This window comes from Marmota marmota, unplaced genomic scaffold (genome assembly GCF_001458135.2).
Source record: "Marmota marmota marmota unplaced genomic scaffold, marMar, whole genome shotgun sequence".
Taxonomy (NCBI): Eukaryota; Metazoa; Chordata; class Mammalia; order Rodentia; family Sciuridae; genus Marmota; species Marmota marmota.
Window position 1 is genome coordinate 5,631,895 of NW_026000051.1, and position 15,439 is coordinate 5,647,333.

The window sequence follows — 15,439 nt, forward strand, 5'->3', positions numbered from 1 at the left end:
AATGATCACTGATCAAGGCAAAACATATTTTGAAATTATAATCATGTCCACTTCCCTACAGATATCCTGAACATTGCTCACATATAATACATGGTGGTTTTTCTAACTGCTCATTAGAGAACTAACCTTTTAAGTACACTGGGTATTTTACTTGAAGCTTTTACAGAATTTTTCTATAAATATTTTTAAGGTGAGGTAAAATGAATCTTCTTACCATTTATTTCAAGTTGTTTTTTAAAAAAAATATGTTCAAATCTTAAGAAAATTTAAATTCCCTATGAGTAGTGACCCCACATTATACTTATGAGATTCTTAGAATACAGAACTGTGCAATACACACAGTAGGCAACCAAGACATCCCCAGATGGATGGGTGGGCTTTCCCATCATAATTTTTAAGAGTGAGGAAGGTTCATATCCAGGAGCTCATTGCCCCTGGGCCATGAGTACAGGATTCTTAACCTCAGTCCATGGAAAGGGTTAGGATATCTGTGGCAAAATGTATCCTGGGAAATTGTATGACACTTGTGTGCCCAGATGTGTGAGGATCTGCAATTTATTTTCTTTTTAGATTCTCAAATAGTCTGTAACTAAAAAAGAGTTAATAATTATTGTCCAAGGTTATAATATAGTAAAATAGCATGGAATTCTTTAGAATAAAACCAGATTTTGTTCTATATTTAAGAAAACCAATATATTTTAAAGTAAATGTAAAATTTTCCACTATGTTATCAATTTGGATTATCTTCTGCCAAGCGAAAAACAACTGGCCACCCAGCCAAGAAATATTACTTTTTTTTCTTAAACTTTCTTTGAGGATATGTTTACATAATTTCCAAATTATATAATTTGACAATATTCACCTTCAGTTTTCATATCAGTAAAATGAAGAAAATCAAACTTAAAATTTTTCTCCAAACTGGGATTAGCGAATCTACAGCTTCATACCTAATTCCATAGAATGTTGACATGTGGTACAAAAATACAGTATGTTTGGGAACTGCTGGGTTAACCAAAATTTTAAAAGATTTATTGGGCATGGGAGGACAGTACTACTCAGTATTTTTATGCCAATATGCATAGAGGAGAAACGATATATACAACTTTACCAAAATTTGGCCACTCAAACTCTAATCTCCAGATCAGTGCTATCAAATAGAAATATATACTAAGGGGCTGGGGATGTGGCTCAAGCGGTAGCGCGCTCGCCTGGCATGCGTGCGGCCCGGGTTCGATCCTCAGCACCACATACAAACAAAGATGTTGTGTCCGCCAAATACTAAAAAATAAATATTAAAAAAAAAAAAAATTAAAAAAAAAAAATATATATATATATATATATATACTAAGGCACATACAAAAAGTTTTAAATTCTCTAGGAGCCATCATTTCAAAAACTACAAAGAATCATTTTAACAACGTATTTGATTTAACCGTATGTATGAAAAACATTTCAACACACAATGTGTTTAAAAACAAAAAATGTTATCAAGATATTTTTACATTCCTTTTTGTACTCTTAGAAAGCAGTGCATATTTTACATCTGTAGCACATCTCCATTCAGATTAGGCTAACTCTTAAGTGCTCGCTAGCTATGTACATTGTGAGTAGTATATTATGAGACAGCACAATTCTAGAGTGTATTATGGGCCAATGAACTAAGAAAACCCTTTGGGAAACACTATCCTAGATAATCCTGGATATATTTATATTTTTATTCTTCACCGCCACACATTTATAAATGCAGAGGCAAGACTCATTTATGAATGTCCTTAGTGAAATATTGGAAATTATTAATCTTTGTATCCCAACCCTTAAGTATGTCTTAATAATCTTAATGGGAAGCACACAAAAAGTACTTCTATTGCATACCAAAGGACAGCTACCTTAAGAAAAAGCATTCTGAGCTGGGTCACTCTTTTCACAGCAACATTTTTACTTGAAAACAACATTGATAAATTATTATTATTTGGAGTTGGGTAGCTGGCAGATGTTTTCTCAAAATGAACCAAGTGAGCCTCTCATGTCAAAGAAAATAGCTGGCAGAATTTGTGCCCATGATAAAATTTGAGTTTTCAAGTGGAAATTAGAATTTTGGAAAACTTGCATCATACAGTGAGCTTGACAGTTTCCCTGTAGACTTTCTGATTAATTCATTGTTGATATTAATATATACATGTATTTTAGTACTGTATAATGAAATGCATTAACATTTGGAAGATACTCCAAAATCATTGAACCAATACTTTACAACTGATCAATGCATCACGTTACAAAGCACGCACAGGTAGAAGATCTATTCCAAGAGCAAACTAGATCAATAGATTTTAAAGGAGAACCCAAAAAGTTCATTGATGTGGTTTCAGATTTCAACTCATAACTAACCTGTATAAAACTACAACTTGTCAAGTATTGATATAATATTTTTTTAAATCCACAATTTTCTGAAAAAGTTATTAATATACTCCTTTCTTTTCCAATGATGTATGTGTGTGAGGCCAGATGTTCCTCATATACTTCAACATATGACAACAGATTGACTGCTGAATCGGAGAATCAAAATGACTTCTATTATGGCCAGCATGAGAGTGTGTGAAAATGTAAAAGCAATGCCATTCTTCTCACTAAATTGAGGGTTTTGGGTTTTTCAAAAATAAAACTTTGAAGTTATTTTACTTAAGATGTGATTGCTTGTATCGTTCTTAAATTAACTAGTAAATACTTTGAATTTTTCTAGCTTTAGTTTCTATTATAATAAATATTGATAGATAAATCCACCTAGGTGCAGGGGAGGGGCTCCAATAATTTTCAAGAGTCTAAGTTCTGTAATTGAGAAGGTAAAGAATTGCCGTACTGGGATATATGAAGAAGCACTTTTAACTTGCTGTGTAATTTCTTAATTCCTACAAACCCTAGTCACACATTTTGATAACATATCCATGGCAAGGTATAGTCTTGGTAAATAATTCAGGACTCTTATGTGCATGACATCTGAGATGTTAGCTTTCTTAGATTTTGTCTGGCTGAATTTTAACCACAATGGGGGTCTTTGGTTTCTAAGAAGCATCCAAAGGCCCATTGAGAAAAAAGGGGTTAAAAGCAAAAAGTTTCTGTATCTAAAAACTCATAATTTCCTAAAACATTTGCTGAATGTCTCACAACTTATTAAGTGAAGCCATCTATGAATACAAATGCTGATTAGCAATTTGGCAATAGCCCAACATTCACAGAATTCACATAGCTTTTCTTTAAACCAGTAGTTCATACATGATTAATTAGAACATCTCATTTATGTAGTGTGCACTTTAGCTCATTACTCTAAGTAAAATTCGTTAAGTATTTACATTTAGATAATTAAAATCTGGGTACACCCTTAAGAAAGATGCATACACTTTAGGCAAAGTGATTTTTTTTCCTTTATACCACTGAAAGTAAATTACAGCCTCATTTACAGCATCATCTGTACCAGTTTCAGAGCAGAGCACAGCACTGCCTCATCTACTCTGTAAAAGGTACACATTTTAAAACATATGAATGTAGTAGGAATGATCAAATGACTGCAGAGTTATTCAGAAGGGCCACACAAACATACCTGTATTGATGCTGTTCACAATACAGAAAGCTTATTTCAAACATCTGCCTTATCCTTCATCCCATCTACAAGACTATATTATTAAGACATTTGGAGAAATCTATCATTATTTTATTGTTAAGTGGAACTGTCAGTTAAGAACTTTCTGATCAATGTCCATAATATAAATGCATATACACCCTGGTTCATTGGAATATTTAGGAAACAAGAATTTTAATTCCTTGAATTTCCTGATTAGAATATTGACTGAATTCTTTTTCTTTTAATTCAGCTGTCATGATTCAGCTGCTTGCATGTTTTAAAACACACAAAGTTCACATAAAGCATGGAAGACTTCATCTGATAAAAATATTTCCAATCAATTCTTTTCATAAGCTTATCTCTTTGCCATTTGTTCCTTTCTCCTCAAAAATTGAAACCAAGTAATAACAGTTTCTTGAAAGATTTGTATTCTAGATGTCTTAGTGGTATTTTTGGGCTAGTAAAACCATCTCTTCAATATCTACACCTATTTGATTTACACAGAAAACTAAAGCTCTCAGTTTTTTCTCCATTTTATGATAATGCTTTGTTTGGTTGTGTATTCAAGATTCAACTTTTATGTTTAAGTTCAAATAACAGAATGTAAAATCAGAGAATGGACAAGCACTGATGTTGAGGAAGTTTTCAAATGAGTCAGAGATCAGTTCTAAAAACTGAATTATTCCTTGTAACCATTCAGGAAAATTGATTGTAGACAACAGATCATAACACCCCCTATTCTTTTTGACCAAAAGAAGAAATCTCTATTAAAAGATGCCCAGCCAGGTGCAGTGACCTGTGCCTGTAGTCCCAGCTACTCAGGAATCTGATGCAGGAGGATCACTTGAGCCCAGGAGTTCAATTCTAGCCTGGGGAACATAGTGATACCTGGTCTCAAAACACAAAACAGAACAAAAAAAAGTAGATACCCCTCAAATTTGCATTGCAACCATTTTCTAAATGTCCTTAGTAACTTTGCTAATAACTCTAATACCATAGATTTTATATTTATTGAATGTTTGTTAAGTCAACAAACCTTCTTATTTGGAGATTAAAAAAATGATTCTGTCCAAGCCAATTGGAATAAGACCAATATACCCAAGAAACAGTCACAAAGACAAAAATATCTGTTGTACCTCAACACTTCTCACTGACTCAAATGGTTTAGGAACATATCTCATGAGAGTTTTATAAAGATTATGTTGTGGGTTAAATTCTTTATGATAACTAATACTCAATAAATGGTAGTTATAATTGACAATAGAAATGACAATTTTATAAAACTCATGTTGTGTCTGTCATTCTGTAAGTCCTACTCTGGTTACCTAATATAGTTCAGCCTTCTCATAGTCTGAATAAATAGTTTCCAAAGTTGAAAAAAAAATTTGAATATAAAAGGACTCATTTTATTTATCAAGTTTGGGATCATAAATAAAATTGATACACAGAGTCAAATAACTGGTAACTTGGAAGACAAAAAGGGAATACTCAAACACTCCTTCCAGCTAAGGAAAAGCCTCAGCATTAAAGCCAACAAGAATTTTAGCTTCATGGCACATGCCTGTGATCCCAGCTACTTGGGAGGCTGAGGCAGTAGGATCTCATGTTGGAGACTAGCCTCAGCAATTTAGCAAGACCCTGTTTCAAAATAAAATAAAATGGGCTGAAGATGTAGCTCAGTGGTAGAGAGAGCATCCCCAGTGGGGAGTTCAATCCCTAGTACTAGGAAAAAAAAAAAAAAAAGCCAACAAAAAGCAAAACTCTTTCCATGGAGAACTGAACAAAAAGGCCATGCTTGGGAATGTGAAATATAAAGCTTACACCAGGTAATATCCTATCCTGCTTAATTATTAAGAAGAACAGCAAAACAGAACCAAGGCGGCACAATCTCTACTGTGATAACAACAGCATTTTTAACTTAGTCTAAGAAAATTCCTTTTACAAGCAAAGGTGATTTTTGCCGGCAAATATTAACATAAGCAGAGATCCTCAGAAAAGCATGAGGATGTGCCTTTAAATCCTGCACTCATTCTCCATTCCCAACAATCCCCTGCAATCTCTGAGTCTTAAATTGTTTGCACAATCTTTTGCTACTGCCAAATGATACCTGATTGGTCTTGAGCACATCCAGTGTATATACTTGGTTCCAGTGTTCTGCTGGATTTGGGGTGAATACAAAAGACATCTATGAACTCAGAGAGCAGGTTCCTTAATGCTTGGGAAGGGTTGGGACCTTTACAACACTTTTGCCTTCAGCAAAAATGTATTTCAATATAATTATAGTAGATAGCTTTCAATATGTCATCTCTATTATAGCATCTGTAAATTATAAAGTGAATTGCCTGTATACAAGCATTTCCTTCTGGGACAAGCAAAGTGTGAGAGCTACACAGAGCATAGTGTATCCTTCCTCAAACAGATGTCAAGGTCAAATCTCATTTGCAAAAACCAATGAGTCCATTTTCTTGGGTAGAGAAGTGGAGAAACCAAAAAAGGGTAGCTCAATTGAAGGTCTTCAGTTCTTAAAAGCAAGGCTTCCTGAGGACCGCTGGCTTAAATTCGTTAGAAACTAAGCTATTTTAACAGTTGGGTCTTTAAATTACAATTTTAAACCTATATTTAAAAGGTAGAGTAAAATGATTTTTCAAAACTTGTAGCTAATCAACAAAGAAGACAGAAGCAACTGGATTTGTTTCAGCTAGAAAAAAGCAATGCATCTGAGATGAAGTATTAGAAGATCATTTGCAGCAAGCTTTGGAAAAGCTGGGTATCAGAATCAACAAGTCACAATTAAAATAGTTTGGTTTCCTTTTGGATGGTAGTAATATTCAAGAATCTTACTTTAATATATGTTTAATGCCTAATATTTCAAAAGCACCTGCATTTAGGTGGTTAACATCAAGAATCATTAAACCTGAGCCTATGGGATAGAGACATGTGATCAAAGAACACTTTGGGGGGAAAAAAGTGTTTTTAGAGACAATACCATACCTAACACCCATACTGAGACTTACAGCCTGAATATGATTTTGCTCAAACTGTAACTCTAGTCTGCTTAGCTTTGTAAATGTGGCTATGCTTAGAAGGTACTTTAATTTACCGCAGCGGTGGTGTTTGTTAATTTTATGGCAACCTAAATCCAAACAGGTTTTAGATACATTTTTTATTACAGCTTCATCGCAAAACACAGTAGAGTGAGTGAATAACTCTAAGATTCCAAAGTAGTTTAGTAAGGCTCAACACAAATTTCTAATGAATCCTCTGCCTTAACATATATGTTCTTCCTATTTACTGATAAGCTTTCTGTCAGTGTATCCATGATCACTCGAGGGAAGAAAAAATAATTTCTGGAAAGTAATTAAAATAGTAGGTTTTCCATTTGCTTTGTTCCCATTTCAAATGTAATCCAACATAGACAAATTGGAGAAAACCAGTACCAGTAAATTATTTTTCAATTCTGTGTGAGTACCAGTATAATTCAATAGACAAATATGGCACATTGTCAAAACTGACTGCAATGCCTGATTCTAACAATGTGTGGCATTGGACAAACCACTTAACCTCTGTGAATCCCACTGTCTTATCTATAAGATAGAAATTATGACATGATTTATTTTAGAAATGCCACCGATTCAACTCATTTACCTGTTTCACCCTTCTAGTAATACCAAACATATCCCTAAAGGTCTAGATGTTCTTATATCCTAAAGAACTGAAAGGAGGGCTGGGGTTGTGGCTCAATGGTAGAGTGTTCACCTAGCATGTACAAGGCCATGGATTCAATCCGCAGCACCACATAAAAATAAATAAAATAAAGGTATTGTGTCCAACTACAACTTAAAAAAAAAAAACAAAACCTGAAAGTTAGAGTTGACTGTTTTATGTCAAAACTCACTGATAATTAATAACTTAGGAGAACTACAAACAAAAGAGCTATAAAAGCTAGGTCCAAAGACAACCCAAGGGAACTAACTGCTCCTATGCAACTTCTAAAACAATTCAGCACCTACAGAAAAAAACTGATTCTGGTGAGTCTGCCAATTAGTCCTCATACCCCATTATTTATTTGTCCATAATGATGCAGAGATTTCATATATCTATCTGTTCTTTCTGAAAGTATTAAGAAGAAAGGAAATATACATTTAAACATTTACTAGATGACTGTACCCAGAGATAAGACTCATGATTACATGTTACTCCCAATTTTATATTTAATGCAAAATAACAAAAAAAAATTAACTTATGTAGAACTTGTATCTAATACATATAATTTTATAGAAAAAACAAAACCCTCAAATTGTCAAAAATAAATAAGTAAATAAAATCTTGGTGATCTGATTCTGGTATTAGCTAAGAGTAGGGTTATTAAAATTCTCATGGGAAATTTTTAGGCATATTTCTAAAACCATGAGGCTCAAGTGCTGGTCATCAACTGATACCAGCTTCTCCAACCTTCAACAGGGCCACAGGGGAGGGGGTGGGGAGGGAGTAAAAAGATAAGTGTGGAGAAACATGGCAAGGACAGTAAGGAACTACCTCAATTGCTCAGCTGTACAAGGTGACTGGTGGTATTTACCTAGTAAATATGTATAGATGTATTTAACATAAACTTATGCAATTAGGATTGTATAAATTAGAAACACTTTATATTGTTTATGCTCAGGGCAACCTTTTCAACCATGACTTATTTTGTTTACTCTTAATTATTCATATGTCAAATCAGAAAGCTGATTTTTTTTCATGTACAATAAAAGATAACTTTTTCCAAAATTCTTATTTGCACATTTTCCACCAGAATTTATTCTTATAGATTAGATATAATTCTGGGTCCCAGAAAATCCTATTCAGAAAATAGAAAATATTTCATAATATTAATTTACATTACATTTTAAGATAACACTGCATAAATCTTTCTACCTTCCTTAAAAACATACTCACCCCTGGGGTAGAATTCAGCATTTGTTTAATACCATTATATCCAGATTATTATATATATATATANCAGATAGATAGAGGATTTAGTTGTATAAATAGTTATATATATATATATATATATATATATAACTATTTATACAACTAAATCCTCTATCTATCTGAAAGTATTCAGGGATCTTATTAAGAAAAAAAATCATTAAGCCTGAACAGGGGTTATGGAAGGGAGTTTTGGAGGGAGAGAGGGATGAGTAGCACAGAGGATCTTCAGGACAGTGAATATACTCTGCGTGGTCCTATATGGGTATACATTTATCAAAACCCATGGAATGCACAATGCCAAGAGTGAGGCTTAAGGTAAACTAATGGACTTTGGGTAATGATGCATCAATGTAGGCTCACCAACTACAACAAATGTAACTCTAGTGTGTTTCTATATTGACCTCATTTCTTTTGCTCTTTGAGTTAACACTTACCCCTCACAATGGGGAATGCTCTGCATATGCAGGGGAAGAGGGCATATGACATATCTCTATACCTTCCTCTCAATTTTGATGTGAACCTAAAACTGCTTAAAAAATGTATTTCAATATAATTATAGTAGATAGCTTTCAATATACTTAGCAAGATCCTGTCTCATAATAAATAAACAGAAAGGGCTGAGTATGTGGCTCAGTGGTTAAGTGCCTCTGGGTTTAATCATTGGTACCAAAACAACAGCAACAACAACTACTACGCACTGGGAACCCCACTTCACACTTAAGTGTATGGATTTTGAGAAGTTAACTAGCTATTTAGTAAAGTGTGTATGCTTGAAATTATATGATGTCTAAGACTTATTTTTAAACACCACATCTCCCATCCCCCCCCCCCCCAAATGTTTTTTAAATGGCCAGGTGAAAGACAAAATAAAGAGTGGCAAAGTGCTGACTGTTTTCCTGGGTGATGGCTGTATAGGGGACTCTTTATTTTAGGTTGAAATTAACAATAGGCAACTGTTTTGTTGTCTTGCTTTTATTTTTGAGGGGGTGAGTCTTGCTATGTTGCCCAGGTTGACCTGTAACTCCTGGACATGAGTGATTCTCTCGCCTCTGCCTCCCAAGTAGCTGGGACTATAGGTGGTACCAGCACAACCCATTTGCAACTGTTTTTGATCTAAAACTTAGCAATTTCATAGAATTTGATCTAATACTATTCTCTTTATTTTTGTGTATGTTTTAAAGGTTTCATTATAATGAGCTTCTTTATTAATTTTCAAATAAGAATTCTTATCAAATAAGAATTCCTCAAATTAAGCAACATTTTGGTCTTAAACTAACAACTTAAATATATTTAAAATGAACCACAAACATTTTACCTTATTATATTAAATCTAAGACTCACTTGTTTTTCCCTCAAGTTTTAACGTCTTTGGAGTTTAGAAGCATTTTGTAATCAATGGCATTTTAGAGTTAAAACAGCAGTCTGAATTTTCTTGGTAGTGCATAAAAAAATGGCACAGCTTAAATTCAAAGATATCTTAGGTTCAGTGAAGGACTGTTAATAAAATTGCTGAGAACAAGAATTTTAATCCTTACTCCTTTTGAAATCAGGAATTCAGCACACAAATCCTGGTATCTTGAGGTACTACCCATAATTATCCTGGGAGGTCTCATGCTCAGAAAGACAGGCCAGAACCTGCTTACTTAAGTAATGCAAGTTAGTTCCCTTTCCTATAGTCTGGCACAATCCATAAGAATTAATTCTTAGGAGGATTCTAGAGCTCACAGCATAGGAGATAAAAGCTCACTATGCAATGCTTCCCTTTAAAAGTTGTTAATGCTTATGAACAAAGCCGGTGCATAAATATAATTACACCGAGCTCTGAAGGGCACCAAGTGGTGAGGTTAGAGGGGAACAATGGCTGCAGGTGTTGTAGTAAGGGCATGTGAATATGAGGAATAAAGAAAACTAAAACATGTGAATAGGATAAAACAGGGTTAGATTCACCTCCTAAATTTCAAAGAGTCTCCATTTCACAATTCCAACAACTCACTTGGGTTTCTGTATCGACCCCATTTCTTTTGCTCTTTGAGTTAACACCTACCCCTCACAGCCCTAAGAAGTGGTTAGCATGGTCAACCAGAAGAGAAATAGAGGATTTGTGCAGGACTATGAGAGTGGCGGCTGCTGACCTGTTCATATTTCTCCAGTTCTGTGTGATAGATTTGTCTGATCTGGGTCAATTTGGCTCTGTAATCTGAGTGTTCAATAGAGTTATCTGAAGAACCTCCAGAGGCTGCCGCGGCTGCAGCTGCTGCCGCCGATCCCCCACCTTTCTCAGGACCTGAAACCCCTTCTGCCAAAAGCATATTGTCCAGTCTCATTAGCTGGGGATCGGGAGGGTCTTCCTCCTGGGCTCCTCTGATGCTGAGACCTTCAAGGAAAGAGAGAAACAGAGAAGAAGCGAGAAACAGGACAAATAGTGTGAGTTATTTTGTTTATTTGAGAATATGATTAAACAATATCAGTGCACTACAATTCATGCTGAAAACTTCATTGCTCACATTTTATCAATAAGCTTGAATAAGTATGAAAATTACTTTCAAGAAAATATTTACATGCATCCTCAAATGTCTAATACCACTCCCTCCAATTTATCCCAGATTGGATCCTTAGAAAAAGGTAACCCTGACCTCTTGGCATATCCTAATCATCCAAGATTCTCAGATTTAGATGATTTGAGCATAAAGTGGTTAAAAAAAAAAAAAAAAAAAAACTGGGGAGGGATGGTTAAGAAAGGAAGAAAATAATTCCAGAGATATAAAACAAGTTCATCAAATGGTGGTTATTCTCTTTCTGCAGTTAGAGAAAAAGAATAAAAATTCTCATAAAATAATTTTAATTCAAAAGTTATATCCAAAAATTAGAAAATAAACAAGATTAGATGGCTTTTTTATCATGTAATTTCAGAAGAGAAATGCATACAATATGAGGTAATTAACTGTACTTGAGTATCTATATTATTAAATGAATAGAATTAAGCAAACTATAAAACCAGGACGCTAAATACAGTATTAAAAATGTGCCACTGACATGGCTATAGTGCTGGGCACACTAGCCTCAATCTAATTTTGCTTTTAAATCAAGAACTTCCTAAGTGATGCCCAGTCAGCATCCTCTTCTGAGTACTATAGATCACAGCTGACAATTCATAGGTTTAATCAGGTCACATAGGCTTTCTGCCAAGATGTTTTCAACAACACAGAAGACAAAGTTTTAAAATAATTATGATGGTATAAAAAGCACCAGAGTCATGACAGCTCAAATCAGCATTTTCATTAATGTGCAACATAATCTAAAATATCCCAGCCCAATTAACCTCTGTAAATCTGTTTAAAAGAAGGTTCCCCACACTAGTCATGAGACTTCTAGGGACAAAGGGGAAGGAAGTTGGCATCTTGCATGTTTGCATTTGGATTCTGCTTTGCGTCTGTACCTGTTGTTGTTTATCCACAGTGGTGCACACTCTGTGTCTAGTGTAACTTACATGACAGTAACATCTATAAGCTGCCAAGTATTCAACTGATCACTAGCTCTGTGATTTTATGTTAACCTAGAACTACCATCAATTTTTTTAAGAACAGACTTCATTCCTAGATGTCCTGAATTATAACCACAGCATGACTCTTTTTTAAAAAATCTGTACTTAGTTGTCTTAACTCAGATGAACAACTTAATAATTCCTTCCCCTCGAACACTTTAAAGATGAAACTTTCATTTAAAAATACACTTCAGAATAATTTCAACTGGATAATAAAACGAACTCACCATAAATTAAAATTATGTCTGTTAACCATTCAGAGATAAATAAGATTTGAAAACTATAATATCCTTAGATAATAAGTTCATTTAAGGAAGCAAGGATAACTTTCTTTCTAAATCTATATCAACCCATTCATTGCTAAAGATAACTAAAGATCTAATGTATTTGCTATTTCTTCTAGAATTCGAAAAAGCTGCCTCATATTGTTCTTGAACTACCCCATATTGGTTAATTTGATATTTTTAACTTAACATCTTTTATTTTCCTCCTTTTTCATTCACTAAAATGTTTTAAATATTATAATCCCATGGTTTGGACACACTCATAGGTCATATGTCAAGTTTTCTGTGTCCTTTACATGTTGTGAGGCTTACTATGGACTCTTTTCTTGCACTTTGGGTTCTGTTTCACTTTATAATGTTTAAGTTTCTCCTTTCAAACTTAACTTTTGCTCACATTTTTGTGTACCTGCTGTTTCTCTTTTGAATTTACAGATAATGGTGTTTCTGGAAATGTTTATCCACCTTTAAGGTTCCATCAGTTTTCTAATTTTCTCTTTATATATGAACACATTGATCTTTTCCCTATGGACATGTAGTATAGGTCTTTAATAGTAGATCAACAGCCATTGTCAAAATTATTATACTATTCTACACTTTTTTGCACAGTGGCAGACAAAAGATGCTCAATGACTGATACTAAGGGAAGCAGACCATAAGGAAGAAAGAAGGAAATCCATCAGAAAGAAATGGAAAAGGTACACACTAATTAGCCATCTATAACACTTTTATACATACCTAATATGTATATGAACCATCACCACTATACCAATAGAAAGCACCCTTAAGTTCAATGGCAGTGAACACAAGAATAATTGTTAACTATATACTTTCAGCTACTATAATATTCTCCTGTCCTGTGATAAGTAATCTTATTTCAAAATTGAAAAGTATTTCAACATGTGTTTGCCTCTAGAATAAGAAAAAAATGTTTTAATGCAATTAAAATTATTTACTTTCTAAATTATGTGCATCAGATATCATTAAAAAAATTTTCCTAACAAAGAGTTCACACTCCTTTGGAGAAAAAGTACTAGAGTTCTTTGCAATTAGGCAGCAATGAGAAGCCTATTTATCAATAATGAAGTCATTTTTATAACTTTATTTTGAAAAGTAAATCAAGTTTTTTTCTATTAAGCAAAGTAATGATTAAGGTGCTCTAAACAGTAATACCTGGTTTCCAAAATTATTTTCAATTTGAATATTTCTATTTATTTCCTTACTTTACATTCAAGTTACTCATCTGTTCTTCATCCTACCTGCCTATCCACTTACTATTACTTAGCTTACTAAACTTCTGAAGTCACCGTGTGGCTTCCAATCATAATACCGACTCTTCTGGGCACCTATAAACATTTTAATGAACCTAAATTCACAAGAGCCAGAAAGAATCCAAAAGATCCTGATGGCTTCATTGAAACTTGGTAAAACAATAATTGAAAAAACTGGTTATTCTTGCTTTATATCCAAAATGTATGTATATTGGATCATATAAAGAGGTTTATAAAGTTTTATATCTAAGCCCTTTGGTCACCACAGCATTATAAACATGGGGAGAAAAAAACAGCAGCCCTATTTGCAATCAACTTATATAACAACAACATTCATTTCAATCTAAGATTTAGATAAATCATACAAACACAGTAAAACATTGTTTAACAATGAACTTGGCTTTGTTATAAGCCCACAATTTTTGCATATCTTTCAGCAAATCCTAATTAGCTGTCTTTCAACATGCTGTGCACCTGCCCCACAGATAATGGGAGAGAGCATCTGCATAGACGACTGCATTCGGAGGGCAATAAATAAATTACGGGTCAAATTATTACAAAGCTTTCTCCGAATATATGCATACCCTTCACAATACTAAGCTGCAGATGTGAAAAGTACCTAAAGCCCACTCAAATGGTATGATTACGGGGCTGTTTGAGTTTAATAATCTGACTGTAATTCAGGCATTTTCAACAGCTCATTAAGGGTTCATTAATATATAGGCAAGCTTTTGAATTATAAATAAGCAGATTAGAAATCTGTATTGGCTAGATTGTACAGTACTAGCCTCTCTAGCAGAATGACACTGTAACACAATGAAGGCTTGACCTTAGAGGAGGAGATGCAAACTCTCGGGGCACTGAGCTTCTTGGTCTCTATTTCAAGGACCGAGCCCACTGGACCATGACTAACCTCTGTTCATTTGGACTGAAGAGTGGCTTCAGAACCCAGCTATTTCAGATATGTGCTGCACATGATCATGAATTAGGCATAACTAAGATCTAGCCCTACCATATTTCCATAATCAGGGAAGACACAATATGTTACACAAAAGTTATAATCAACTTCTTTTTACTTTGGAAAGAGTACATTATTCAGATCTGCTGAGACACCAAAAGCTATTATGGAAACTTGAGCTGTTTGATTTATTTCCCCTAGTGAGCATACCATAAAACAAGATTTCAAATTATTCATAAATTTAGGCCTATGGAATTGCTTTAATTTTGCTCTCTGATGGACTTGTTTTTGATTCATTCAACTAGCACACCAGTCTTAGCTTAGAGAAAAAGGTTTTGGCAGAGTGTCATATAAAACAGGACCAGCTCAGGTTATTTTCAGCAGGCCTTGACTACTTTGAAAAAGTGACAATCCTAATATTTTTAGTTACTCTTGTAATCTTCCTTAGATTTTGTTCTGTTATTTAAAAGTAAAAGCAGGACTATGGTCAGAAGTTACAAAGCTAACTGATCAAAATTCCAATTTTATTTTCTGTACCTTCTTCATTTAAGAAATCAAGTCAGAGCTGGGGTTGGCTCAATGGCAGAGCGCTTGCCTAGCATGTGTGAGGCACTGGGTTCATTCCTCAGTGCCATATAAAAATGAATAAATAAAATAAAGGTATTGTGTCCAAATACAACTTCTTTTTTTAAAAGAAGAAATCAAATCAGGCACAATTTGAGAAAAATAACCAAATTGTAAAGAAAAAATATTAGTCATATTGCTACTTTTCTCCCCAAACATAAAGAAGATAAAATAATC

General features: G+C 34.0%; 1 protein-coding gene across 3 annotated transcripts in view; it reads right to left on the reverse strand.

The window, feature by feature from the left end:
- The window catches only part of Pbx3 (PBX homeobox 3), a 207,192-nt gene that overhangs the window by 39,738 nt on the left and 152,015 nt on the right, over window positions 1-15,439 (reverse strand). For all 3 annotated transcript variants that reach the window (XM_048813040.1, XM_048813039.1, XM_015497579.2), the window contains one exon: window positions 10,720-10,961. In XM_048813040.1, coding sequence (XP_048668997.1) covers window positions 10,720-10,961 — 242 coding nt within the window. The remainder of the gene's footprint in view (window positions 1-10,719; window positions 10,962-15,439) is intronic.